The 27,199-nt window shown below is 43.3% G+C and overlaps 1 protein-coding gene across 7 annotated transcripts; it reads left to right on the top strand.

The window, feature by feature from the left end:
- The first annotated feature begins 370 nt into the window (after positions 1–370).
- LOC110538118 (zinc finger protein 646) lies at positions 371–26,018 on the top strand. Of its 7 annotated transcripts, XR_005035117.1 has the most exons (8): positions 371–760; positions 11,848–14,634; positions 15,178–15,252; positions 15,441–16,556; positions 17,682–18,589; positions 23,207–23,593; positions 23,715–24,508; positions 24,892–26,018. XR_005035117.1 is itself a non-coding variant. In XM_036938150.1 (7 exons), exons 2-7 carry the CDS (start codon positions 12,044–12,046, stop codon positions 24,191–24,193), a joined length of 5,556 nt encoding a protein of 1,851 aa, XP_036794045.1. In that variant the 5' UTR covers positions 371–760; positions 11,848–12,043; the 3' UTR covers positions 24,194–26,018. The 7 variants fall into 7 exon arrangements, 6 of the variants coding, with proteins under 6 accessions (XP_036794045.1, XP_036794047.1, XP_036794048.1 ...); XM_036938150.1 differs by having other exon boundaries at positions 23,715–26,018; XM_036938153.1 differs by lacking the exon at positions 24,892–26,018 and having other exon boundaries at positions 372–760; positions 23,207–23,619; positions 23,715–23,845.
- Positions 26,019–27,199: the final 1,181 nt, after the last annotated feature.

The following is a 27,199-nucleotide window of genomic DNA, read 5'->3' as shown; positions in this document are numbered from 1 at the left end:
ATAGACTCACTAACACAATGGCATAAAATGTATTCGATGGCTGTGAATTGTAAACTGATACACGTGATTCTATTTTACATGCAATAATGTTGCATGTGAATCAATTCAAACTATATTTGGAACAGGCTAATAAAAAACAGATTAGATCACAGATCACAATGTGAAGCACATTGGACAGCCTGAGAAAATCAACTATAGGTTACCAAGTGTTGCAATCTAATAAACTAAATCATTTTGGGGTATTATACTATCACTCACAAACCATGAAATAAACGATTATAGTAATTTACAATATCATATAGACATAGTGACCTCAGAATGTAATTTCCTTCATGATCCACGAAGCAAAGGCTGTTTTCACGGAAATCTATTCTGAGCAGCTCCTGCACCAACTGTGGACGTTTGTCTGATTTTGATTAACAACACGATTGAGGGCGCCGGAGCTAAATGGACAAGTTATAGTTTCTGGAGAGCAAAATGCAGTACAGTATGCAACAAAGTAATTTGTTTAAAAAAGATAGGTGTTTGATGCAGACTAAAATGTTATTCTGCGCATGATGACGCGCAAAAGTACGTATGTCTCCGCTTCACACCGCTAGCTAGCAGGAAGTATGTTGAATCCGAGGAGAAAAAAATGACCGAAGAACCAAAGTCGGTTGTTGATCTGAAAAAAATAACAAGTCTCCTAAATGAGAACGCAAATGCTGCGGTTTTTGGATTCGGCATCATTCTCTCTGGTGCAAAGAACGTCATTAAACGGGTAAGTCGAGTGCGTAAAACGTATTTAAAAAAAAAAAAAAAAAAAATGTTTTCCATCAATGGGCCAGAGTGTATTTGTCGAGATCTTTGTTGGTTCTAGGCTAGCGCACGTTAGCCAGCAAGCTAACCTTTGCGTGCCACGGTTATTTGGCTTGCTTAGGCATTAATTACCCCTGAAATAATATGGTCTGTGTATATAACAAGGGAATATACAAACATTTATGCAGTGTGCGCATCAATTTCTTTGAGCTTGCAAAATGTAGAGTTAACGACTTCCGTTTTCCTTGTATTTTTTTTTAGCATCGTGGGGGGGTGTAACGTTACTTAGCTAGGCGGCCGCGCTAGCTATTTTGTTAGGTCGGTGCAGATTATTACATTAGTTTGATAGTTGGCCAGGTTAAATGCCCCTTAAGGGGAAGTAATGTCTCACATTTAGCTACACTTGTATAAAAATAATACTATGCATGTATATGATCCGAAGTAATGTATTTTCACGACTTGACCCAGCTAACAGGCTAATGTTTGCACAGCTATCTAAAATGCGGCTAGTGTACTAGCTAGTTGCAAATAGCTTCTAAGAAAGCAATTTATGGAAATTTAGTCGTTTTTGTTATTTTGGGGTAACGCGTATAAACGTTATATTTTAACATTGAATAACTCGATGTTTCAGTTAACTATGCATTTATGATTAAAATGTCTTATAGTTTATGCTTTCTCGGTCCTCCGGCCTTGACGTTGCCTAATTTGGGGAGTCGTTCGATGGAAAAGAGCACGGAATGTCTCGCGGATCGGCGGTAAAGATGCCCAGCTTTTGTCCTGAAAAATTTACGCTGTGTGAACTCAGTGGAAAGACAAGCCAAGGTCAGGGAGCACTTTAGAATCGCCTCCCACCACGAAGTCAGATTATACTTTATTAAAATGATTTTGAATTACAGGCTCTTGGGCCTCCCTATTATGAAAGAAAAACGTTATTTGTTGAAATGTGCTCCAGACCCCGAGCTCTCAATCAAAACAATGCACGTGTAAACATCGAGTCACACAGAAAGTAATTGTAAAGATATTAACCTAGCTGAACGGTGTATGTACAGCTATCTGAAATATGTATATTCATATTCTTTTTTTCTTTGTGGTTCCTTGCCCTCAGGCTGTTTTTGCACGGTAAAGGTGTTTGTGATTTCACTGTTTAAAATAGTTTGATTTCCTTCTACTATCAAATTAGTTTAGCTTGTTTGCTAGGCTAACTACTTTTGTGCACACTAGTTAGTTAATTATATTACAGTTAGACAGTGTAAATATATATTTTTCTGTTTGCATTTAGTTGCAAATGGGAATTAGTCAGTAAAGGTAAAATTATTCCAAACTTGTTTATGCTTCACCTCCCCATTTCTGTCTCTTATGTATTAATAATTATTCTACTTGCATCATTTACACCACGTTTGATAATGGCCAATCGAGCTTAAGTGTGAACATTCACATTACATTTTCATCCCCAGAGAGAACCAGAAACCCTGGCTTCTACAGGCCAGAGATTTATGAATTCACTTTTTACACCGTGGGCCCATTGTGATGTTTGTTGTTGTTGCATCCTATAAATTAAGCAATCAAGCTTTTAATTCTCATGCCTTGCTCGCTGTGTGTTTCTATATAAATCTAAATCCTCCCACCCTGCTATCATTTGAGTAGACATATGCATTTATTCCAACCTGGGCCCAGCTCAGCAATGAATATATAAACTCAGCAAAAAAAGAAACAGACCTTTTTCAGGACCCTGTCTTTCAAAGATAATTCCTAAAAAATTCACAGTCATTTAGACACTAACAGCTTACAGATGGTAGGCAATTAAGGTTACAGTTATGAAAACGTAGGACACAGAAGAGGCCTTTCTACTGACTCTGAATAACACCAAAAGAAAGATGCCCAATGTCCCCGCTCATCTGTGTGAACGTGCCTTAGGCATGCTGCAAGGAGGCATGAGGACTGCAGATGTAGCCAGGGCAATATTGCAATGTCTGTACTGTGAGACGCCTAAGATGGCGCTCCAGGGAGACAGGACGTACAGCTGATCATCCTCGCAGTGGCAGACCACGTGTAACGACGCCTGCACAGGATCGGTACATCCGAACATCACACCTGCGGGACAGGTACAGGATGGCAATAACAACTGCCTGAGTTACACCAGGAATACACAATCCCGTCATCGGTGCTCAGACTGTCCGCAATAGGCTGAAAGAGGCTGCACTGGGGGCTTGTAGGCATGTTGTAAGGCAAGTCTTCACCAGACGTCACCGGCAACAACGTCGCCTATGGGCACAAACCCACCGTCGCTGGACCACACAGGACTGGCAAAAAGTTCTCTTCACTGACGAGTTGCGGTTTTGTCTCACCAGGGGTGATGGTCGGATTCGTGTTTCTTGTTGAAAGAATGAGCGTTACACCGAGGCCTGTACTCTGGAGCGGGATCGATTTGGAGGTGGCGGGTCCGTCATGGTCTGGGGCGGTGTGTCACAGCATCATCGGACTGAGCTTGTTGTCATTGCAGGCAATCTCAATGCTGTGCGTTACAGGAATCCCTCATGTGGTACCCTTCCTGCAGGCTCATCCTGACATGACCTTCCAGCATGCCACCAGCCATACTGTTCGTTCTGTGTGTGATTTCCTGCAAGACAGGAATGTCAGCGTTCTGCCATGGCCAGCAAAGAGCCCGGATCTCAATCCACGTCTGGGACTTGTTGGAGCAGGAGCCTTGGTGGAAGAGTAGGGTAACATCTCACAACAAGTACTGGCAAATCTGGTGCAGTCCATGAGAAGGATATGCACTGCAGTACTTAATGCAGCTGGTGGCCACACCAGATACTGACTGTTACTTTTGATTTTGACACCCCCTTTGTTCATGGACACATTATTCCATTTCTGTTAGTCACATCTGTGGAACTTGTTCAGTTTGTCTTGTTGAATCTTGTTTTGTTCATACAAATATTTACACATGCTAAGTTTGCTGAAAATGAACACCGTTGACAGTGAGAGGACATTTTATTGTTTTGCTGAGTCTATATGCTTCAAAGTGTAAACAACAGATGACCGACAACCCAAGGAAGTGCTTTTTGTGATGTTAGAGCACACCCAGATGGCCTGGCATCAGAGCCCCTGGGTCAGGGTACCTTCCCAGAGGTTATGAGGCTTTCACTTTAACATTAGAGCTCTAAGACTAACCCATGCAGGTATAAAGTATGTTCTGTTGAGGTCACTTGACTACAGGAACAAATACTGGTAGGCCAATGTCAATAAGCCATTCTGGAATAGGATGCCTTATTCAAATATAGGTTGGGGGGGGAATGGTGGAAGGCTCTAGAATAGTGGATTGAGCCTATATTAGACTACCAGGCCTATGTTACTGAAAATGACCAATGTGACATTTGACCCATTTACATTTTTTTTATTTATTATTTGAATGTTGTGTGCAACTGCAATATCAATCTTGCATTAGCTTGTTTTAGGGCCAACTTCTCAAATTTGGATGATATCACAGAGCTTACATTGATTTTTCACAATGTGAAATTGTGAAATGGAAGTATTCCACAAACCTTTATATTGTCTTTTGTGCTGTAAATGTAAAAACTATAGGTGTGTGGTTCTCAAGATTCTGCAGGAAGAACTTGGCACACGACACATTGGACAGCCTGGAAGCGAACACAAGCTGCAAACGTGCCACATCTAATAAAACTAAAGCCATGTCTAAAAGTTGTCACAACACAAGCCTTTATTTAGCACATATGCCCAAATACTAAGACTTTGAATCCGCACTGACAATTGGCAGTAGATGATAAATCATATGTATGCATAAAATATAGGTTAATTTTAACAAATGTATTATTCATCAAACATTGGCAAAACATAAAGCAATACATTCTATAAATGTAAGACAACATATTTTGAGGTTTTGAACTGATCATGTACAGTGCCTTGCGAAAGTATTCGGCCCCCTTGAACTTTGCGACCTTTTGCCACATTTCAGGCTTCAAACATAAAGATATAAAACTATTTTTTTGTGAAGAATCAACAACAAGTGGGACACAATCATGAAGTGGAACGACATTTATTGGATATTTCAAACTTTTTAAACAAACCAAAAACTGAAAAATTGAGCGTGCAAAATTATTCAGCCCCCTTAAGTTAATACTTTGTAGCGCCACCTTTTGCTGCGATTACAGCTGTAAGTCGCTTGGGGTATGTCTCTATCAGTTTTGCACATCGAGAGACTCAAATTTTTTCTCATTCCTCCTTGCAAAACAGCTCGAGCTCAGTGAGGTTGGATGGAGAGCATTTGTGAACAGCAGTTTTCAGTTCTTTCCACAGATTCTCGATTGGATTCAGGTCTGGACTTTGACTTGGCCATTCTAACACCTGGATATGTTTATTTTTGAACCATTCCATTGTAGATTTTGCTTTGTTTTGGATCATTGTCTTGTTGGAAGACAAATCTCCGTCTCAGGTCTTTTGCAGACTCCATCAGGTTTTCTTCCAGAATGGTCCTGTATTTGGCTCCATCCATCTTCCCATCAATTTTAACCATCTTCCCTGTCCCTGCTGAAGAAAAGCTGGCCCAAACCATGATGCTGCCACCACCATGTTTGACAGTGGAGATGGTGTGTTCAGGGTGATGAGCTGTGTTGCTTTTACGCCAAACATAACGTTTTGCATTGTTGCCAAAAAGTTCAATTTTGGTTTCATCTGACCAGAGCACCTTCTTCCACATGTTTGGTGTGTCTTCCAGGTGGCTTGTGGCAAACTTTAAACAACACTTTGTATGGATATCTTAACAAATGGCTTTCTTCTTGCCACTCTTCCATAAAGGCCAGATTTGTGCAATATATGACTGATTGTTGTCCTATGGACAGAGTCTCCCACCTCAACTGTAGATCTCTGCAGTTCATCCAGAGTGATCATGAGCCTCTTGGCTGCATCTCTGATCAGTCTTCTCCTTGTATGAGCTGAAAGTTTAGAGGGACGGCCAGGTCTTGGTAGATTTGCAGTGGTCTGATACTCCTTCCATTTCAATATTATCGCTTGCACAGTGCTCCTTGGGATGTTTAAAGCTTGGGAAATATTTTTGTATCCAAATCCGGCTTTAAACTTCTTCACAACAGTATCTCGGACCTGCCTGGTGTGTTTCTTGTTCTTCATGATGCTCTCTGCGCTTTTAACGGACCTCTGAGACTATCACAGTGCAGGTGCATTTATACGGAGACTTGATTACACACAGGTGGATTGTATTTATCATCATTAGTCATTTAGGTCAACATTGGATCATTCAGAGATTCTCACTGAACTTCTGGAGAGAGTTTGCTGCACTGAAAGTAAAGGGGCTGAATAATTTAGCACGCCCAATTTTTCAGTTTTTGATTTGTTAAAAAAGTTTGAAATATCCAATAAATGTCGTTCCACTTCATGATTGTGTCCCACTTGTTGTTGATTCTTCACAAAAAAATACAGTTTTATATCTTTACGTTTGAAGCCTGAAATGTGGCAAAAGGTCGCAAAGTTCAAGGGGGCCGAATACTTTCGCAAGGCACTGTATTTTTACCCCACAAAGCATAAGTGTTGAATGTTAAAAGGGTAGTGCAGTTGAAGATGAGATTTTCCTTTTTTTTCCCCATTTATATTTCCACGCAGGTCAAAATAACACAGAAATTGTGATAATGCCCCTTTTGTTTAAGAGCTGTTTATAAAAAAATTAAAAAGCCTGGAATTTCACCCTGTTCAGGTGGGATGGAACTTTTGGCCCACAACATGACGTCACAATGTGATCTGAGTATAATAGACCAATGACTGTTCATCTGATGTGGGTGGGTGGGCTCTAGACCATCCTATCAGCCTTTCAGGGCTGTGTATGTAAAAGTCGTCCAATTTGTTTCCCAACGCCTACATGATCAGACTGATGATTTCGAGACATACAGTGGTGGATTTAAAAATACAATTCCAAAGACTACATTAGGGCTTTAAGAATAATGATTGACTTTCTGGTAGAATTCAAATCTCTAAAGCCCTGTAAGAGACTCTATACAATGAGTCTTGTTTCAGCCCTAACAATGGCAGTTGTTGTCAGAAAGGTGGGTGGAGGGGGGGGAGAGATCAGGTGGGACCGTTCTAGCCAATGAGAGGGCAGATATGCGTGATTGAAACAAACAACTAGATACAGTTTCATTCAGTTATCACTACATTCGTAACAACCTAAACATTATGAAACTTCTTTTCAATCAAATAAGCCTCACTTAGCAAATTAGCAATCACATTTTTTTGTTGACCAAATCCACACACTTTCATAGATCTTGATACAAAAACTCCCCACTTGGTCTGCTTATCGCTGTATTCGCCTGTGGACCAAGTGATGGGGTAGGCAACTAGATTCAGCTGGAGTGTTTTTGGAAGAGCAGATTGACGGGGTGACGGATCATAATGATTTTCAATGCAAATTGAACACAATTTAGCCCCCCCCATTGGCCCGTGGGCCACCTGTTTTCGACCCCTATCCTGGACACGTGATCTGAGAGGATTGAACAGGTGGAGGAATTATGGCAATCTCTTGGTAGATATTGCCTCTTAGATCTGTGTCTAGGGCAGTGATATCATTTTTTTTTAACTTTGAGGTCAGGACTACTGCTGGTTTTCTGTTCGACCTGATAATTCATTGCATACACATGGTGTACCAGGTCTAAATCAGTCCCTGATTAGAAGGGAATAATTTACAAAAGCAGCAGTACTGGGTCTAGGGACCTCAAACTAAGCTCTGGACCTTCAAAGCCATTGTTTCCCTCTAATAAGGGACTGATTTTGACCTGGGACACTGTGTATGTAATTATTAGGTAGAAAAGGACCAGCAGCCTCTGGACCCTGTAGGCGTGTGGCCCTGGTCTAGGGGAAATGGGGCTAGGGGTTGGCCCAATCCCAATGCACTTGTGGAGATCTGAGAAGATTTGATTGGCACAAGAAATATGGTGAAACTTCCCCCTGGTCTATCAAAGGCCAAAGTGGAGCTATTGCCATGTTACTTACAGTACTCCTATCAAATCAGATCTCCACAAGTGTATAGGGGCCAATTTGGGATTGGGCCATTGTTTCTGGACAACCTAAATTTCAGGACCATTAAGCATGAAATGCAGAGAATCAGACTGCCGATAGGTAGGTACCACAGTGAGAGGCGGTTCCTTCTCTTGCTAGAACAAAAGCGGTACCTGCTGCATGCTGACCCGGTAGCGACGGACCTGCCGTTTCTACTTGTAGAATCGCAATGCTCGTCAGTGGCCAACAACTTTAAAACCTACCCCAACCAGGAACCGTGGATAGATGGCAGCATTTGCACAACACTGAAAGCACGAACCACCGCATTTAACTATGGCAAGATGCCTGGGAATATGGCAGAACACAAACAGTAAGGGAATCAAACAGGCAAAACTTCAGTATAGAAACAAAGTGGAGTCACAATTCAACGGCTCAGACAGGAGATGCATGTGGCACGGTCTACAGACAATCAAGGACGACAAAAGGAAAACGAGCCACGTCGCGGACACTGATGTCTTGCTTCCGGACAAGCTAAACACGTTCTTTGCCCACTTTGAGGATAACACAGCGCCACCGACGCAGCCCTCTACTGAGGGCTCTCCTCCGTGGCTGACGTGAGTAAGACATTAACCCTCGCAAGGCTGCCAGCCCAGATGTCATCCCAAGCTGCATCCTCAGAGCATGCGCGGACCAGCTAGCTGGTGTGTTTATGGACATATTCAATTTCCCTATCCCAGTCTGCTGTCCCCACATGCTTCAAGATGGCCACCATTGTTCCTGTACCCAAGAATGCAAAGGTAACTGAACTAAATGACTATCGCCCCATTGCACTCACTTCTGTCGTCATGAAGTGCTTTGAGAGACTAGTCAAGGATCATATCACCTCCACCTTACCTGTCACCCTTGACCCACTTCAATTTGCCTACCGCCCCCATAGGTCCATAGACGATGCAATCGCCATCACACTACCCTATCCCATCCGCACAAGAGGAATAGCTATATAAGAATGCTGTTCATTTACTATAGCTCAGCATTCAACACCATAACACCCTCCAAGCTCGAGGCCCTGGGTCTGAACACCACCTTGTGCATTTGGGTCCTGGACTTCCTGACGGGCTGCCCCCAGGTGGTGAAGGTAGGAAACAACACTTCCACTTTGCTGGTTCTCAACACTGGGGCCCCGCATACTCATCCCCCTCCTGTACTCTGTTCACCCATGACTGCGTGGCCAAGCACACCTCCAATTCAATCATCAAGTTTGCAGACGACACAACAGTAGTAGGCTTGATTACCAACAACGACGAGAGGTGAGGGCACTCGGAGTGTGGTGCCAGGAAAATAACCTCTCACTCAACGTAAACAAAACAAAGGATATGATTGTGGACTTCAGGAAACAGATGATCGAGCACCCCCTATCCACATCGACGGGACAGTGGAGAAAGTGGAAAGTTTTAAGTTCCTCGGCGTATTACCTCACGGACACTGAAATGGCTGAAGAGGCATTGAAGCGCCTCTTCAACCACAGGAGGTCAGTACAGGTGAATCGAAGCTGGGACCGAGCGACTGGAAAAACAGCTTCTATCTTTATTATTTGTACTTTTTTTCACCTTTTTATTTAACCAGGTAGGCAAGTTCTCATTTACAATTGCGACCTGGCCAAGATAAAGCAAAGCAGTTCGACACATACAACAACACAGAGTTACACATGGAGTAAAACAAACACAGTAGAAACAAGTCTATATATATGACGTGAGCAAATGAGGTGAGATAAGGGAGGTAAAGGCAAAAAAAGAACATGGTGGCAAAGTAAATACAATATAGCAAGTAAAACACTGGAATGGTAGATTTGCAGTGGAAGAATGTGCAAAGTAGAAATAAAAATAATGGGGTGCAAAGGAGCAAAATAAATAAATAAAAAGCTAAATAAATAAAATAAAATAAATGCAGTAGGGAAAGAGGTCGTTTTTTGGGCTAAAGTATAGATGGGCTATGTACAGGTGCAGTAATCTGTGAGCTGCTCTGACAGCTGGTGCTTAAAGCTAGTGAGGGAGATACGTGTTTCCAGTTTCAGAAATGTTTGTAGTTCGTTCCAGTCATTGCCAGCAGAGAACTGGAAGGAGAGGCGGCCAAAGGAAAAATTGGTTTTGGGGGTGACCAGAGAGATATAGAGATAGAGAGAGATACCTGCGTGCTACAGGTGGGTGATGCTATGGTGACCAGCGAGCTGAGATAAGGAGGGACTTGTAGATGACATGGAGCCAGTGGGTTTGGCGACGAGTATGATGCAAGGGCCAGCCAACGAGAGCGTACAGGTCGCAATGGTGGGTAGTATATGGGGCTTTGGTGACAAAACGGATGGCACTGTAATAGACTGCATCCAATTTGTTGAGTAGGGTATTGGAGGCTATTCTGTCAATTACATCGCCGAAGTCGAGGATTGGTAGGATGGTCAGTTTTACAAGGGTATGTTTGGCAGCATGAGTGAAGGGTGCTTTGTTGCGAAATAGGAAGCCAATTCTATATTTAACTTTGGATTGGAGATGTTTGATGTGGGTCTGGAAGGAGAATTTACAGTCTAACCAGACACCTAGGTATTTGTAGTTGTCCACGTATTCTAAGTCAGAGCCGTCCAGAGTAGTGATGCCATCAGACTGTTAAATAGCCATCACTAGCACACAAAGGCTACTGCCTATATACAGACTTGAAGTCATTGGTCACTTTAATAATTGGAACCCTAGTCACTTTAATCATTTTTACATATCTTGCATTACTCATCTCATGTATATACTGTATTCTATACTATTATACTGTATCTTAGTCTATGCTGCTCTGACATTGCTCGTCCATACATTTATATTGTCTTAATTCCATTCCTTTACTTAGATTTGTGTGTATTGGGTATATGTTGTGAATTACTTGTTAGATATTGCTGCGCTGTCGGAACTAGAAGCACAAGCATTTCGCTAGACCCGCAATAACATCTGCTAAACACTTGTATGTGACCAATAAAATTTGACTTGATTTTGAGCCAATCAGAGAGCACGAACCCCCACATGGGGAAGTCAACAGGAGTGATAACAAAAAGGGCAAAAAATTGCAATTTCTCTGTACATCCATGGATGAGCCAATCACACTTCATTTGCAATGTAGGCTATGGGATGGTAGCTAGTTAAGTACACAGATGCAATGCACACAACACTAAATACTTCCCCCAAGCTAGCTAACCAGTATAGCTAGTATTGATATTCTAATTTAATCACAATGGATTATTTTCCATGAAACAGCTTCCTGTGTTAGCTGCCGGGTTAATACAGTGTCCTGAGCTAGCTAGCTATGTTGCGCTGGTTGGCTAAACATTTGGCTATGGGCTGGCACTGGCCGTATGGGATTATGGAGAGTGAATTGAATTGTTTCATCTTGTTAGGTAGTTATCTAGCTGTGGCCATCTGGCTAGTATCAACAAGGGCCTTCTACAAAATAGCAACATCCGCGCAGCTAGCTAGCTAACATTGGAATCTAGTCCATAAACTAAGCAACACACACAGACAGGCATTGCCAAACAACGCTACTGCCTTCTTCTGGTTTGTAGTATTTTAAGGCTTTGTGGCTGATGACTTCGAGGTTTTTGCTCTGTGTACACAAAGAGATTGTCTGCCGACACTGATAAGAATTGCAAATTATTCTCGGCTGGCGAACGGTAAAAAAATCCTGTGTGTGTTCTTGCTCTTTACATGTAGGTGTGCTAGATTTACCCTGCCCAGCACCCTTGATAGGTAGAGTTTCAATGTTAGGAACAGTTAATTGGTCTGAATGTCTGATGTGGGGGATTTGTAGCCTGTGTTTGCTTTTGCCAGACCATTATTATTTCAATGAAGGTGTTCTTTGTCATATTACTTGCAGTATAGAATAGATAACCTTTCCACATTGACTGTGCAAATGGCTAGATGTACAGTATGTCTAGTCGTTTCTGGTTTGAGTCTCTTCTAAATGATTAAATGCCCCCTTTTTTTAATGTTTTTCCTATTTCAACAGTGCTCTTCCATTGCCTGCTCCGTGTTCAAATCCTTCTGGTGCTGCCCTGACAAGGTGGCATTGAATGGCTGAAAGAAGACTTTCTTCAGCTCCGGGAAGAAAATGGCTGACACCACAGATTCCAAGAGCTAAGACTCTCTCTTTTCCCCTTGTCTGCTTTGTTGATTATCTTGAGACTTGATTTCCCCTTCCTTAAATGTATACGCATACTATGGCAATGCATGATATGAGCCGTGTTAAGGGTTTCCCCTGTAAAGAGTGTGATATGGTTTGCCCCAGTACCCCTAGTCTGTTAGAACACATGAAGGCTCACTACCAGCAAGAAGAGAATGGCAGGTTTGAGTGTGAGCAATGTGGCCGCATCTATAAGCATGCTGGCAGCCTGGCCAACCATAAGAAATCCCATGAAGTGGGTTCCTTTCAGTGCCCAGTCTGCACCAGAACCCTGCCCAATGCTGTGGCTCTGAAGAACCACCTCCGTATCCACACACTATCCCCAAGCAGTGCCCAGGCAGAGGAAGACGGCGGTGACGAAGGCGCTGAAGACGGACATGATGAGAGGAACTATGGTCTTGCACAGGACCTGTCTGATGGCTTTGCCCGCAATCACCTGAACAACAGTGGAATGGGTCATGGTGTGATGTCACATGACCCAGATGATCATAAGAAGTCACCTGTAACTGATGATGCCTGGGATCGCCCATTCAAATGCGATCAGTGTGATAGGACCTACCGCCACCATGGCAGCCTGGTTAATCACAAGAAATGTCACCAGGAGGGGGCGTTCAAGTGCACCGTCTGTTACAAGCAGTTCAACAACCTGGCTGCTCTCAACGGCCATGAGCGAACCCACTCAAAGTTTAAGACTCCTGGAGCATCGATGGTTAACAACAACATACATGATTCTGTGACTGATCAGCGTTCGTCTGCTCCCCAAACCGATGATGCGTCTAACTGCTTCTGCCACCTGTGCCAGGTAGCTTTGCCCAACAAGAGTGACTTCCAGGAGCACATCCTATTGCATAATGCAGCCTCCTCTTCACTGGGTCTTGCCCGTAGTTTTCCTGGGATAATGCCGCACAATCTCAGCGCTGTCCGCTCCCCAGCATACACACCTGCCCTGGGTGACCCTCTGCCGCTTCCTCATTTGCCAAATGATAAACGTGGACCCTTTGACCCAATGCTTGGCCCTCCTGTCAATAACCCCATTTACACTTGTGCATACTGTGGGGCTGGGCATCCTGATCTGGAGAGTCTCAAAGTTCATTACCTGACCCATGACCCCCACCCAGGCTCCCATGGTCAGGATGGTATCCTGAACACTGATGGGATTGGCTCTAACTCTAACCCATCTCCATCTGGAGAGAGAGCGCAATCTTCTTCTGATGATGGTGAACGTCGTTTCAAGTGTCAGGATTGTGGGAAAAGCTACCGCCATGCTGGAAGCCTGGTCAACCACAAGCGCTCCCACCAGACTGGCCTCTACCAGTGCACCATCTGCTGCAAGCAGTATCCGCATTTGGCTGCCTTGCATAGCCACCTCCGCAGCCATAAGGGAAGAACATCCAACCAATCATCCCTCAACACTGAAGGCGACTGGCTCTCCTCGGAACCCCTGACACTTGACTCTCAGAATAGTTATGTGCAGGAGGGGAGCGGCGCAACCACCCCTATCTCCCTACCTGGAAATCTTGGTGACGCTGCTCACTTTGTACCTGATGGTGGCCACAGCAGTGGTTTGGATTCACTGGAGTTCCATGATCGATTTGATGGATCCCTTGCCCAGAGCAACTCTGGGCACTCCCCACTTCCCCAGAACCACCGCCAGGCTGATAGACATATGTGCACTGACTGTGGAGAAATGTATGGGGACATCTCTGGCATCAAGTCTCACATGTGCCCCCAACGGCGACAGAACCAGGGGATGTCCAATGGATTCATGGGAAACATGAGTAGCTTCAACAGTCCTGGAGGCGCTGCTCTCCCTTCAGGTGGAGGAAATGTGAAAGAGAGCAATGGACAGCGCTCTCAGTATGGTTCTCAGTCCCATGCCCAAGGAGGGGGGAAAAGGATGAATAAAGAAGATGAAGATGATGGTGAAGTGTACCAGTGCTCGGTGTGTGGGAACCATTATGCCAGCCTCAGGGCCCTGAGGAGCCATCTGCGCAGCCATGCTAACAATCCCACAGGGCCTGGGACTTCAGTGCTTTCTCCTAACGGTGAGGCAGATTGGAGGATTATCTGCAGCACCTGTGGCCAGAGCTTCTCCAGAAAGCAAGACCTGTTAAACCACCAACTGATTCATGGGCCACAAAGGTCCGATGCAGCAGCGCAGAGCATGGGGGCCGATCCTACAAATACTAATGGCAAAATGGATGGTGATGGGAGGAATCACATTTGCGTTGACTGTGGCATGTTCTTTGCTGATCGCCATCACCTGATCACTCACCTGTGTCCTGGTAAGGGAAGAGGAGGAGTGCTGAGCAAAGAAGGATTGAATGGAGCTAAAGGGATGACTGGCGGAGATGGAGTTAGTGGTGGCGGAGTTGGAGGACCTGGAGGCAGTCGTGATATGGGAGGACAGGACCGTAGACAACAGATGCCAGATTCGGAGGATCGACCCCACAAATGTGACCAGTGTGGAAGGGGCTACAGGCACCCTTGCTCCCTGCTCAACCACAAGAAATCTCACAAGACCGGAGTCTTCAGATGCCTTGTCTGCCAGAAGCGCTACTACAACCTGCTGGCCCTTAAGAACCACCAGAGGACCCACTTTGATTTAAAAAGGTAAGCTTTTGTTTGATGCTTTTCCCCATTGAGACTTTTTTCGTTTGTCTTTGTGGGCCTATTAATAACATAAGATCTGTTTGCATTGCTTGAATTTGGTCCAAATTTCAAATTGACATCAATAGGACATTTTACACTAAAATCAGGATTGTACAGTACCTTCATGGATTGGTCTTTATTTTCTCTGAAATAATGAGATGCATTATTTTTTTATTGTAATAATTCTAGATATGAGTAAGAATAATACATTTTCCTATCGGGGTCTCCGCATCGATGTAAAAAATAGGCATTCGATTTTGTTGAAGAAAACACACCGCTTTTCCCTCACTGTACAGCGGCACAGCTGGAAAACGAACAACATTGTCATTGAATGTAAGAGTCTACTCTGTGCTACAGTCCAATCTGTAAAGCTAATTAAAAACAAAACACCCCTTAAGCAACCCTGAGGAACCCAAGAAATGGCCAGGCCATGACATCTTTGAATCCATTCTAAACGTAAAATGTATTTCTGACTGGTGATTTCCCTTTATTGGCTTGCTACAGCAAGGCTGCCGCTGGCACAGGGAGAAGCGGTCCCCAAGTGGCACCCGATTCCGAAACGATGGCTTTACTTGAATGGTAAATAACCTTACCCAAATGTGCTTTTATCATCATTACTAAACGTAGCTAGTGCCCGTTCAGCCAGTAGGCTGTCCATTCATGATGTCAGGAGCGAGTTGAATGGCTGGCAGATCGTGGAATAGGCGCAAGGAGTGTTTACCAGTTCCTAACCCATCTTTTAATTTGGTCCTCACTTTATTTTACAGGCACAAGTGTGAGGAGTGTGGGAAGGCCTTCAAGATCCAGAAGCAGCTGGAAAACCACCTTCGGCTCCATGAAGAACACAGAGCAAAGGCTCACGCCCAGCTCGCAAAACTAGGCAATGGGAGGTATCAAGGAGGACCCTCTGGCATGCAGGCCATGAGAGGAGAATCGTCCAAATCCCAGAACCCTGGCATGGGGGAAGTCAAGTATGGACAACAACAAGGCTTCAAGCAACCCTACTCAGAGGCTGGTACTTCAAGGGCTCAGAATTTTGATCTACAAGAAGGGGGACGAAGACCCTTCGCCTGTGATGAGTGCGGACGGAGCTATCGTCATGCAGGCAGCTTGGCCAATCACAAGAATCTTCACAAAATTGGCGAGTATCACTGCAATGTTTGCAACTCCACTTACCCCAACCGCCTGGCCATGAAAAACCATCTGCGTCTTCATTTTGCCCTCAAGAAGCACACTTGCCAGGAATGTGGCAAAGGATTCCGTACCCAAAAGCAGCTGACCACCCACCACTCTGCACAGCTCTGCAAGGGGGCTGCAGGAGCTGTTGCTCAAATGGATTACGAGTGTGATGGGTGCTGCGAGGGTTTCGCTACTGCAGACGATCTGGCTGCACATGACTGCCCTGCTCAGCAGCTCCCTTCGTCCTCGGCCTCCCTCAACAGCTCAAGCCTCAGCATCGATGGGGCTGACCTTGTGCCAGATGAACGCCCCTACAGCTGTGACATCTGCAACTGCTCTTACAAACATGCCAGCAGCCTGCTGAACCACAAGCACACACACAAGACAGGCACTTTTACTTGCACCTACTGCGACAAGCCGTACTCCAACTACATGGCGCTGCGCAACCACATGCGCATCCACACGCAGAAGAAGAGGCACATCTGCCACCACTGCGGGAAAGCGTTCCGGCTAGCCAGATTCCTCCGCAATCACCAGAAGGTCCATGAGGAGGGCCACACACGCTTTGGCTGCACCAGCTGTGGGAAGAGCTTCCAGGGGAGGTCAGGCCTGGCGAGGCACCGCTGCGGGGAGAACCAGGTAGGCAAGGAGGGCAGGAGGATGGCCACTGCAAGCACGACAGGGGGAGAAGAGTGCCGGTACACGTGAGTTTTCGTCTGTTTGTGATTCTTGAAGTGAAAATAGTGAAGATCATAGGTTTCTACATGTCTATTACAGGTATATGATCTCCAATCCGGCTTCCTTGGGACCATACGTGCACCGGAATTCGGCTATTTCTGAAGTTTGGACAGATTGATTAGTGGAGACCAGATAAGTCCCCCCTTTTGCTTTCAGTTAGATATACATTCGTTTCGTAGGCTACTATGCATCAGAATTGATTTGATTGTTCAGTTGGATGTTTTATTTTCTGCTTTTACAAAGAATACTGACATTAATTGATACCAATTCAAAGCAGCTGACGTAGTATAATAAGTAAGATTTATGATTTTGTGTGTTCCTTGTACTTGTTTGAATTGTAGTGCTCCTTTTGTTTGTGCTTCCCTGTCTCTTTTTATAGGTACATTGTAATTTTTTAGGTTGTTGATAGTGTAAACCTAGTTTAGTGGGCTTCTTTGTTTGACAAAGTCATGGCACAAAAGCTGGTTAAAATGGTAAAAGACCATAGAAGTGAGAAGGTTCTTGTTGGTTTTTTTGCTGATATTACAGTGAAGACTACATTGATAAAGGGCATGGGCCTATCCTTAGACTTAGATCCACAGTAAGTATTTGGAGCTTGCTACACTGCACATGCTTTGTTGTAAATTAGTTATTTTGGGCGGGGGGGGGGGGGTAATCTGCACCAAGCCAACATATTTCACCACAGTTGGTGAAAGCCAGAATAATTTCAATAACTATGAAAAGTGTGATATGGAATTGTTGTATCCAAATGTGCAGGGAGCCACACATACCTTCCAAGACTCAAATTAGTTTTCAATTATTTGATTAAGGACAGTCCATATTTTTTCCCCTTGTTTCCACCAAAATGTGTTCCCCTTTTATTATGTGTATAAATTGACTATTTCTTCTTGCAGGACATGGTAAACCACTTTTAGTCATCTCCAAAGCTTTAAGCCGGATTCCAGATCATATACCTGTACAAATTATTTTTAGATGGATATATAAATATATTAAAGTTGTATCTAATGGAAAAGTGGTAACCAGCCAATTAGATTAGTGAAAAAGGACCGCAAGCAGTTACTAATTTCTTCTTCTCTTCTGTCTCTCCACAGATGTGACCAGTGTGGCCGCTCCTACGCCCATGCCAGCTCCCTTCTCAACCACAAAAACACCCACACCATCGGCATTTACCACTGTGCCGTGTGCCTCAAGACCTATTCCAACCTCCTGGCCCTCAAGAACCACCGGCGCATTCATTCAGAGATACGGCGTCACCGCTGCCCAGAATGCGGCAAGGCTTTCCGTGTCTCCTCCCAGCTCAACAGCCACCGTCGCGTCCACCTAAAGGAGAGGGAGCTCACTTGTGGCCCCTGCCAGCGCAGCTTCCCCAGCCAGGCCAGCTTCCGGCTCCACCAGGAGATCTCCCACGGCCAAGCCCCCAGGCCCCCCCAGCAGACACAGGCCAGGGCTGGGGGAGCTTCTGGGGGCACATCCGGGGGCGGGAGCTCAGGCCTTAGCTGGGGCTCCGGCCTGGATCTCACGTTGTTGCAGGCCCAAGGACTGGACCCCAATGGACTACCCAAAATGAACTCCCTGTCCTTCCAAGGCCCCAGTGGCAGCAGGAGCCGTGGGGCGACGGGGACCAAGTCGCACGTCTGCAACCAGTGCGGCCGCACCTACCTCCACGCCAGCTCCCTCCTTAACCACAAAAACAGTCACAAAACAGGCGCCTACTTCTGTAACTCCTGTCAGAAGGAGTTTCCCAACCTGATGTCCCTCAAGAACCACCGGCGCATTCACACTGAGCCCAAACGTTTCCAGTGCCCCGACTGTGGAAAGTCCTTCCGTGTGTCCACCCAGCTCATCTGCCACAGGCGCATCCACACCAAGGAAAAGCCCTTTTCCTGCCAGCAGTGCGACAAGCGCTTCTCCAGCAAGTCCAACCTGCGCCACCACCAGAAGGTGCACTGGAGCAGCTCAGCGCCCCCTACCATGGCCATGGGCGCTGCCAGCTTCTTGGGTATGCCCTCGGGCCCATTTCTATAAGTATGGGGGGGGGGGGGGGGTGTGCTCGTGTGAGATGCATTGAAATGCCAAGGTTTTAGAGCTGCCAAAACTTAGTCCCCATCTCATTCACCACCATCTCCCTCTTGTTGTAGAGTGTGAGGTTTGTCTTTAGATTTTCACAGAGCAGGTTATGTGTTTTAGACACACAGGCCCTGCATGCAACCTTAGACAAGGGAGGGGGAGAGGACTGACTTGGCATGGACGACCTCTACACTGGTTAAGACAGTCTGGTTGCGAAAGCGTCCCCTTCATCCCAACCAGCATGGCTACTCTTGCTTGCATTCACTCGATGGCCTTTGCTAGGGGACAAGAACCCATTCACCTGTAATGGTACACATGGATTACTGCTCACTCAGTGTAGGATGTGTGCTAGACTTCTCTGTTCGGCCCTTTAGAAACCTTAATGATATACTGTTGTCATAGCTCCCCGTTGCATGTTACACCGTAGACAATTCTAGATTTCTCAGTGTTTTATTGACCGTTAAGCCCAGTGTCAATGAAGTCATAACAAACGGGTCACAATAGGAACAACATCCTGATGCCATGCCAAGAGTGTGGCGTGACGCTCACCAAGTCAACCACATTGATGAATTTGACCAATGTTAAGGTTTTTTTGTGTGGCATCTTTTTGCAGTTTGAATGCATTGCACATCACGACATCCCATTCCATATCTGTTGATTTTTGGATAAAGCCTTTGCATGCGACCTTTGTCCTGTTATACAAAACATCTTAACCAGTAAGAACATGTATTTCAAACAGTATCTCTGAAGTGAGCAATATGTTGGAACAAATAGTTGAGATGTACTTTGACATTGTAAAAATGTAGTTTTTAACGGTGAATGTAGTGGTTGGAGATGTCACATTTCTGTAATATAGAACTAACCTGAGGGTGTATTGCTCTCTTGTGAGGTTCTAATCGTTTTCTAACTTGTGTGTTTCTTGCAGCACGAAGATGAGCTTCGAACCTTATTTTTCTGCAGATGACAGCAATGCTCTTTATCGGTTGCTTCTTTCTGGCATCACATTTGTCTTTTCCTCTTTAAAAAAATAAATAAATAATGTTTCTGGGCACCCATATTTTCAACACTGCGCCTAACGAGTTAACATGTATAGACAATAAGTTGTTTTTAAAAGAAAAATGTATATTGTTAGGCCCATGCCGGCATTTTGATTTTATCCTGTATCGTAATCGTACTTCTGACTGTATTATTTACAGTTCAACTTTTATAAAACAGATCATTGTAGAATGCATTTATTTATATTAACACTTTAGGAGCTTTGTTGTTACCACCCCTTTCCTTACACTTACCCCTGACTACTCATCCTGTATGTATAATTGGCATGGAGTCGAGTATGAAGGACTCCCAAAGAACACTTGTGACAGTACTCCTCCATGTTGTCTCAATTTGTTATGGTTTAAAAATAATAATAATAATAATAATCAGTCCCTTGCACAATAAACAGGGAACTTGTATAATGTGTGTTTTGATTGCAGTATGAAGACGAAGGAAATATTTCCGAAATGTTTGCCTTACAAGTGATGTTGTGACCGTCTCCCCTCAAGTCAGACTGGACTTCCTTCTGTTTCACAAAAAAACTCACACTCAAAGGGGATGACTTTGAATTGTTTGTGCATTCAGACCTCATTCTCTTAAGATTTTGTTATACCTTATCGTAACCCTTGTATTTATTAGTATTTCTTTTTATTTAATTGCGTTTGGACTATTCAAAGCTCTGTGTGAACACCTTTTACTGGGAGAGCTGGTGCTAGTAAGTGAAATATAAAGTGACAGTGAAGTGATTTTTAAGAGCAATGTGATAACTAGACCACGGGACAACTAACTATATTTTAATGGAACTCTTGCGTTTTCTCCAGAATTGGTTAAAAGTGGACACTTCCAACCATCATTACGGTTGGATTAGAAAGGATTGGTTTGAACAACTATAATGAATCATTTTCAGTTCTAACTTTGTTTCATACATATATGTAATGCTTACTATACAGTTTTATAAGCTGTTTTGATAATTAATTTCTTAACAAAACCTGTCCATATTATAACCCCTAATGCTGAGTATTTGAAAATAAATAGCTGGAAAACTAGTGAAGAACATTGTTGTGAATCCATTGTCCTTTCACTCCTCACTTTTCATGTACTTTTGAAAGTGTTAAGTGTTTTAATAATCAACCCGTTTTCACACAGGCAATTTTTAATCTGTGATGAAGGCGAAATCAACTTCGTTAACTCAACCTTGTTAAAGACTTAGCTTGAACATTTTCACTTCAGTGAATTGGTCAAATTAATGTGTCTAGTTGAGGGGCCAAATAATTGACCCGTTGGAATGTAAGGAAGGAGGGTATACAATTGCAGATCTTTAAGCAAATGATGCAGACTGAGGATGAAGTTTGATAATGTGATTTACCTTGTTGCCTCTAGAAAGGCGGGTGCCCTCATCATACACCTTACCTAGGCTGTGTACACACAGGCAGCCCAATGCTGATATTTTTTTTGACTAATTGTTCTTTTGACCAATCACATCAGATCTTATTCAGAGCTGATCTAATTAGTGAACAAAAAGATCAGAATAATGCTGCCTGTATAAACACAGCCCTAGAGGATTAGACCTCTGAAAATGTCATTTGCTCATGTTAGTCCACAAACGATACATTTAAAAAATGGACACTAATGCATCTATATATAATCTTTAAGGTGCAATGTTTGAATGAATTCCATTATCTTGATGCTAGAATATTGAGTTTTATGCAACACATAAAAATCACAAAATGATATCAAGTTTACAATGTGGTTGTTGAAAATATACCTTTTATTTTATAACCAGCCAAATAGGTTTGGAGTTCTTTCATCCTTGGAAGAAGAAGAATATCCCCCAAAACTAATTTCTTTAGTTTTTCCAGTGATATTTAGACCAACTTCATTGTTCCACGTAGCTTTTTTTTTTTTTTTTTTGTCAACCCAGACAAGTTTGAGAGTGCATATTTGCTGCTAGTTAGCTTAGCACGCTAACGCCAGTGTCCAGATGGAATCTGAGCTGATGCCAACGTCTAGCAACCACAGAAGCATTTCTATTATACATTGTTCAAGAGTGATATGGTCACTATACACGTTGGAATGGAGTTTCTGCATGGTGGTTAAGTGTGTTTTTGGACGTTCAATTGATTAGTGTGGACTCTTGGATTAGCATGCTAAACTAACAAGTGTCTGCTCCAAATAACTAAATAAATCAAATATTTTAGTTTGGGAACACTCAAGTACTGGGAGAAACCAAAGAAAATTTGTTTTTTGAGTAAATTGTCCTAAGGGCTGTAGAATCATCAACGTTGCAATATGACTCCCAATTTGTGTGTATTTGTCACCATGAAGATGAAACTAACCCAGATATTGAAGATACAAATCTCTCACCCTTAATCCTACACATGTAACTCTGATCTGTGCCATATTTGTTTTGTTTTCATGTACATTTCGTCTTTTATATATGCATGATAGTTTGTGCTTAATAAAGATCCACCCGTGTTGAATATAATTAACTGTAGCTTTACATTTGTTACCAAATTGAGGCATCAGTTTCTTTGACCAAATTCAAGGTACAGTTAAACTATGTAAACGACCATATTAAATACTGGTAGCTAGTGGAAATGCATAATAAACCCATATATACCTGCAGTGTACAGTGGGAGAGTGACATTTACAACACAAGTAGCCTCATCATTTGACTCCAGGCTCAGTACACCATCAGCGTAGGGAAGGCCCATTTGATTTGCCCAATGGTTTGATTGACATATTGAAAAGGCTCCGGTGAATTGCCCGAAATAAACAATTTATTGTTAAATGTGCCGTCTTTAACATTTCAGTAATATTTTGACTCCCTCTCTGATTTTGAAGACCAAAAGTCCAAAATATTATTTTGTAGAGACAATATTTCAACTTCCGAAAACTACATCCAATATTGAATCAAGAAGACGCATTTTGTATACACTGAGGGTGGCCAGGACATGCCACTCTGACAGTTATTTTTATTTTTGTCTCGATTAATAGTATTCATTTATTACTACCGTGACATATCAAGATCTATGTCCATGTGGCAATGTTACGGAATGCACTTTCAATTGTTGAAGAATGACTTTTTCCCCCCCATGGCTGAAGCTGTTTCTAATGCAACGTTTACATGCTGTCACAGTTATCAGAAGCGTTTAGTTTCACTTGAAGGACTGTCAATGTCGGAATTACAAGACGGAAACTCAGAGACATTTTTGCTACCAAGTTGACGTTTCACCACTGACCCTTTACCTTTGACAGCAAATCTGTTTTTGACAATTACAATCTTATCAGTATGTATAATGTAGCTAGTCTGACCATATTGTTGATGTTAAGTAAGCTAGTTTACTTCATTAAGAATTGTTCCAACTTCAATAGCACTTGAACACAACCATGTCGAGCATATGACTTCCCAGTTTCCCCATTTCCCACGAGCATGTGAAGCCAGCATTAATGTGTATACAACCGAAATATCAGAATTATGGCATGACACAATTCCTACATTTTACATTTTCAGGTCATCCACCAATTGGCGCAGGGAGACCACCCAAGTCGCATGTCTGCGACCAGTGCGGCCGTGGTTACCGCCATGCCGGATCCCTCCAGAACCACAAGAACATCCACAAGACAGGCGCCTATTTCTGCAGCTCTTGTCAGAAGGAGTTCTCCAACCTGATGGCTCTCAAGACCCATCGCCGCATCCACACTGAGGTCAAACGCCACTGGTGCTCAGATTGTGGAAAGGCCTTCCGTGCACCTAGCCAACTCATCGTCCACCGGCGCATTCACACCCAGGAGAAGCCCTTCTCCTGCCAGCAATGCACCAAACGCTTCTCTAGCAAGTCCAACCTACGTCACCACATGAAGTTGCATTGGAGCGGCTCAGCGCCTTCCAGTTTCCTGGGTATGCGCTCAGGCCCATTTCTATAGGTGGGGGAAGGGAAAGTGCTGCTGTGATTTACATTGAAAAGCCAAAAGGTTTCTGGAGGTTTGGTTTAATACAAGTTCAACGTTTACATTTTCAGGTAAACCGGTAATTGGTGGGGGGGCCAAGTCGCACGTCTGTGACCAGTGTGGCCGTGCCTACCGCCACGCCAGCTCCCTCCTCAACCACAAGACCATCCACAAGACTGGCGCTTATTTCTGCACCTCCTGTCAAAAGGAGTTTCACAATCTGAACGCCCTCAAGAACCACCAGCGCATCCATACGGAGACCAAGCGCTACGAGTGCCCGGAGTGCGGAAAGTCCTTCCGCGTGTCCACCCAGCTCATAATCCACCGGCGCATCCACACCAAGGAGAAACCCTTCTCCTGCCAGCAGTGTGACAAGCGCTTCTCCAGCAAGTCCAACCTGCGCCACCACATGAAGTTGCATTGGGGCAGCTCAGTGCGCCCTGTGCGCACCAATGTGTCTGTGGCTGCTACCAGTGCCACCCTCTTGGCTCTGCCTCAGACCCATATCTCTACAAAGTATGGGTGGGGGTGGGGAAAGGGGAAGCATTGAAATGCCAAGTTTCTGGAGGTGCCAAAACTTCTCTTCACACTCCTTCACCACCATCTCCCTCTTGTTATAGACTGTGATTTTCATAGAGCAGGATACGTGGTCTAGACACTCAAGGCCCTGCATGCAACCCCAGACAAGGGGGAAAAGTGGACTTGACATGGACGATATCTACACTGGTTAGGACACGGGTTGCAAAATCTTCACCCATCTGCCTTCATCCCACTCAATTAGTTAGCTGTGCTTGCTGCATTCACTCGGTAGCCTTTGCTAGGGGACAACAACCCTTCCGCCTGCAATGGTACACCAGGATTACTGGTAAAAAACCTTCAATATTAAGGTTTTGTGGATTGTTCCTTTTTGACTGCTACACATCATAACATCCCATCTGTTAATCTTCAATGAAGCCTTTGCTTGCAAAGAAGAATTTGTGCTTAACTGACTTGCCTAGATACATTTAAAAAAATCATGTGTGGCTTTTGTTGTGTCATACAGTATTGAAGAGTAAATCATGGATTTTAAACGTATCCGCAATATGTTGGATTAAAGAGTAGATGTACTTTGACATTGTAAAAAAATGTAGTTTTAATGGTGAATGTAGTGGTTGGAGATGTCACATTTCTGTAATATAGAACTGACCTGAGTGTGTATTGCTCTCTTGTGAGGTTCTAATTGTTTTCTAACTTGTGTGTTTCTTGCAGCACGAAGATGAGCTTCAAACCTTTATTGTTCTGCAGATGACGACAATGCTCTTAATGGGTTGCTACTTTCTGGCATTTCTGTATTCCTCCCATTATTTCAAAATGGCTCTTGGCACCAATATTTTCAACACTGCGCCTAAACCAGCAAGCGCGTGTAGATGTTTTTTTTTTGTTTTTTTTACGGATAAAAGTAAAGAAATGTATATCGTTAGGCCGCTGTCGGCGTTTGGTTTTTATCATGTATCGTAATTATGACTGTATTATTAACATTGCAGCTTTTATAAATCATTATAGTATGCTTATTTGTAGCAGCATTTGTAACATAAATGCTAGTTTTAGGATCTCTCAGTTTAGGAGAAGTGTTGTAACCACCCCTTGTCCTTACACATACCCCTGACTATTCATCATGTATGTATAATTGACATGGAGTCAAGGATGAAGGACTCTGACACATTAAATTGACTGTACTTCCTTAAGTTTCCTTTGTACAACAAACAGGGAGCTGCTATGTGTGTTTTGATTGCCATATGAAGTTTAAGGAAGATTAAGGATTATTGTTGACATGTTTGCCTTTTGAGTGATGCCACTGTCTTCCCTCAACTCAGACTGGACACTTCTGTTTCACACACACACACACACACAAAAGAAAAGAAACCACACTTACAAACATAACTTGTAAAAGTTTAGCGCGTTTATTATGTTCAGTTTGTTACTCTTGTATTGTAACCTTTGTATTCATTCATTAGTGAGTATTTCCTTATACACTTGTTATATTCAACTATTCAAAGATCTGTGTACATATTTTACTGGGAGAACTGCTAGTAAGTGAAATAAAGTCACAGTGAATTGATTTAGTAGTAATGTGATAAAACTAGACCACATTTATATTTGAGTTAAACCTATACAAAAAATATATATATATACAAAATGGACACTTTTGAACCTAGTTTAGAAAGAATTGCTTTGAACAAGTATTAATTTCAAGTTCTTACTTTTTGTTTCAAGTATATATGTAATGCTTACTATACACTTTTATAAACTATGTTTTGATAATTAATTTCTTAACAAAACTTGTCCATATTATTATCCCTAATGCTGAGTACTGAAAATAAATAGCTGGAAAAATGTGTTGTGAATCACAATTGTCCTTCAGCTCCTCACACTTTTTATGTATTTTTTAACCGTGTTTTTTTTATGTGTTTTTAATAACAGTCACAATTTCTTTGAAGGTTGCTTCAATATTTCCAAAAGTCCTAGAGTATTTAATTTCTATTAAAAGCAGGTTTAAAGTAAGCCTGTTTTGGGGGCTCTTTTCTATGACAGTGCATTCCCTTCAGTCAGGAAGGTTTGTCATAGAAAATAGAACACATATATTCACCTTCATGATCCCTAAGGCTTTGTTCGTTTGTGCTCTATCAGTCAGTTTACCTGAGCAGTCTGCAGTGAATCCCACATCCGTTTGCCAATGTACATGTCCTTTCGGAATGATGGATGTGACCCAAGCCCCATGTACCATGGGAGAGCAGAGGAGTCTAGCATCAAGGCAAGTCCCCCTGGGGAACAAGGACTGTGACTGTCCTGAGAGTCCAGTCAGAGGAAGCCATTCATCACTGTCTAGGGCCTTGTGTCCCTGGTGTTTTGTTGATGCCATGAGGGGGGCACTACAGATTCCCAAATGGCACCCTTTTCCCTACAGTGCACAACTTTCGACGAGGGTCCATCCCACTGGGCACAGACGTCATTTCAACATCCAGTTTTAATTTACATTTGGTTTAGTTGTCAACTAATGTGAATTCAATGATGTGGAAACAACATTGATTCAACCAGATTTTGCCCAGTGTGTAGGGAATAGGGTGCCATTTGGGATATAGACAGAGTCTGGGTGTACAGCCATGAGGGGGTAGTGGGGGAGTACAGCATGTGGATGTGGAGGTAACAGACTATTGAATTCCTGCACAAAATGGAGTACTGTATTTATTTAGGTGTTTTTTCAGTCATGTTCAAATTGGTTGTTGCCATTTTCCTTTGTTGATTGGTGGAGCTAGATTAGTGTGGCTGACACAGATGGGAATGGTTTAGTTAATCAAAAACAGGCCTTTTTGTTTGCATTTCCCTTTATCCCCATCTTGAATTTCCTACTTCTCCAGATTCCCCATTCAGCTAATTTCATTGTGGTTTTGTGTCAGTCTTTCACCAAAACCTTGTGTAAAGTATTGTACATTCAAATGTTAAAGTATGTGCTGTGTCATTTAACAGATGCCCATACTAACTAATTAGAATCAGCACATAGCAGAGGACAGATGAACAG

This window comes from Oncorhynchus mykiss, chromosome 12 (genome assembly GCF_013265735.2).
Source record: "Oncorhynchus mykiss isolate Arlee chromosome 12, USDA_OmykA_1.1, whole genome shotgun sequence".
Lineage (NCBI taxonomy): Eukaryota > Metazoa > Chordata > Actinopteri > Salmoniformes > Salmonidae > Oncorhynchus > Oncorhynchus mykiss.
This window is presented reverse-complemented; position numbering and strand designations above follow the sequence as displayed.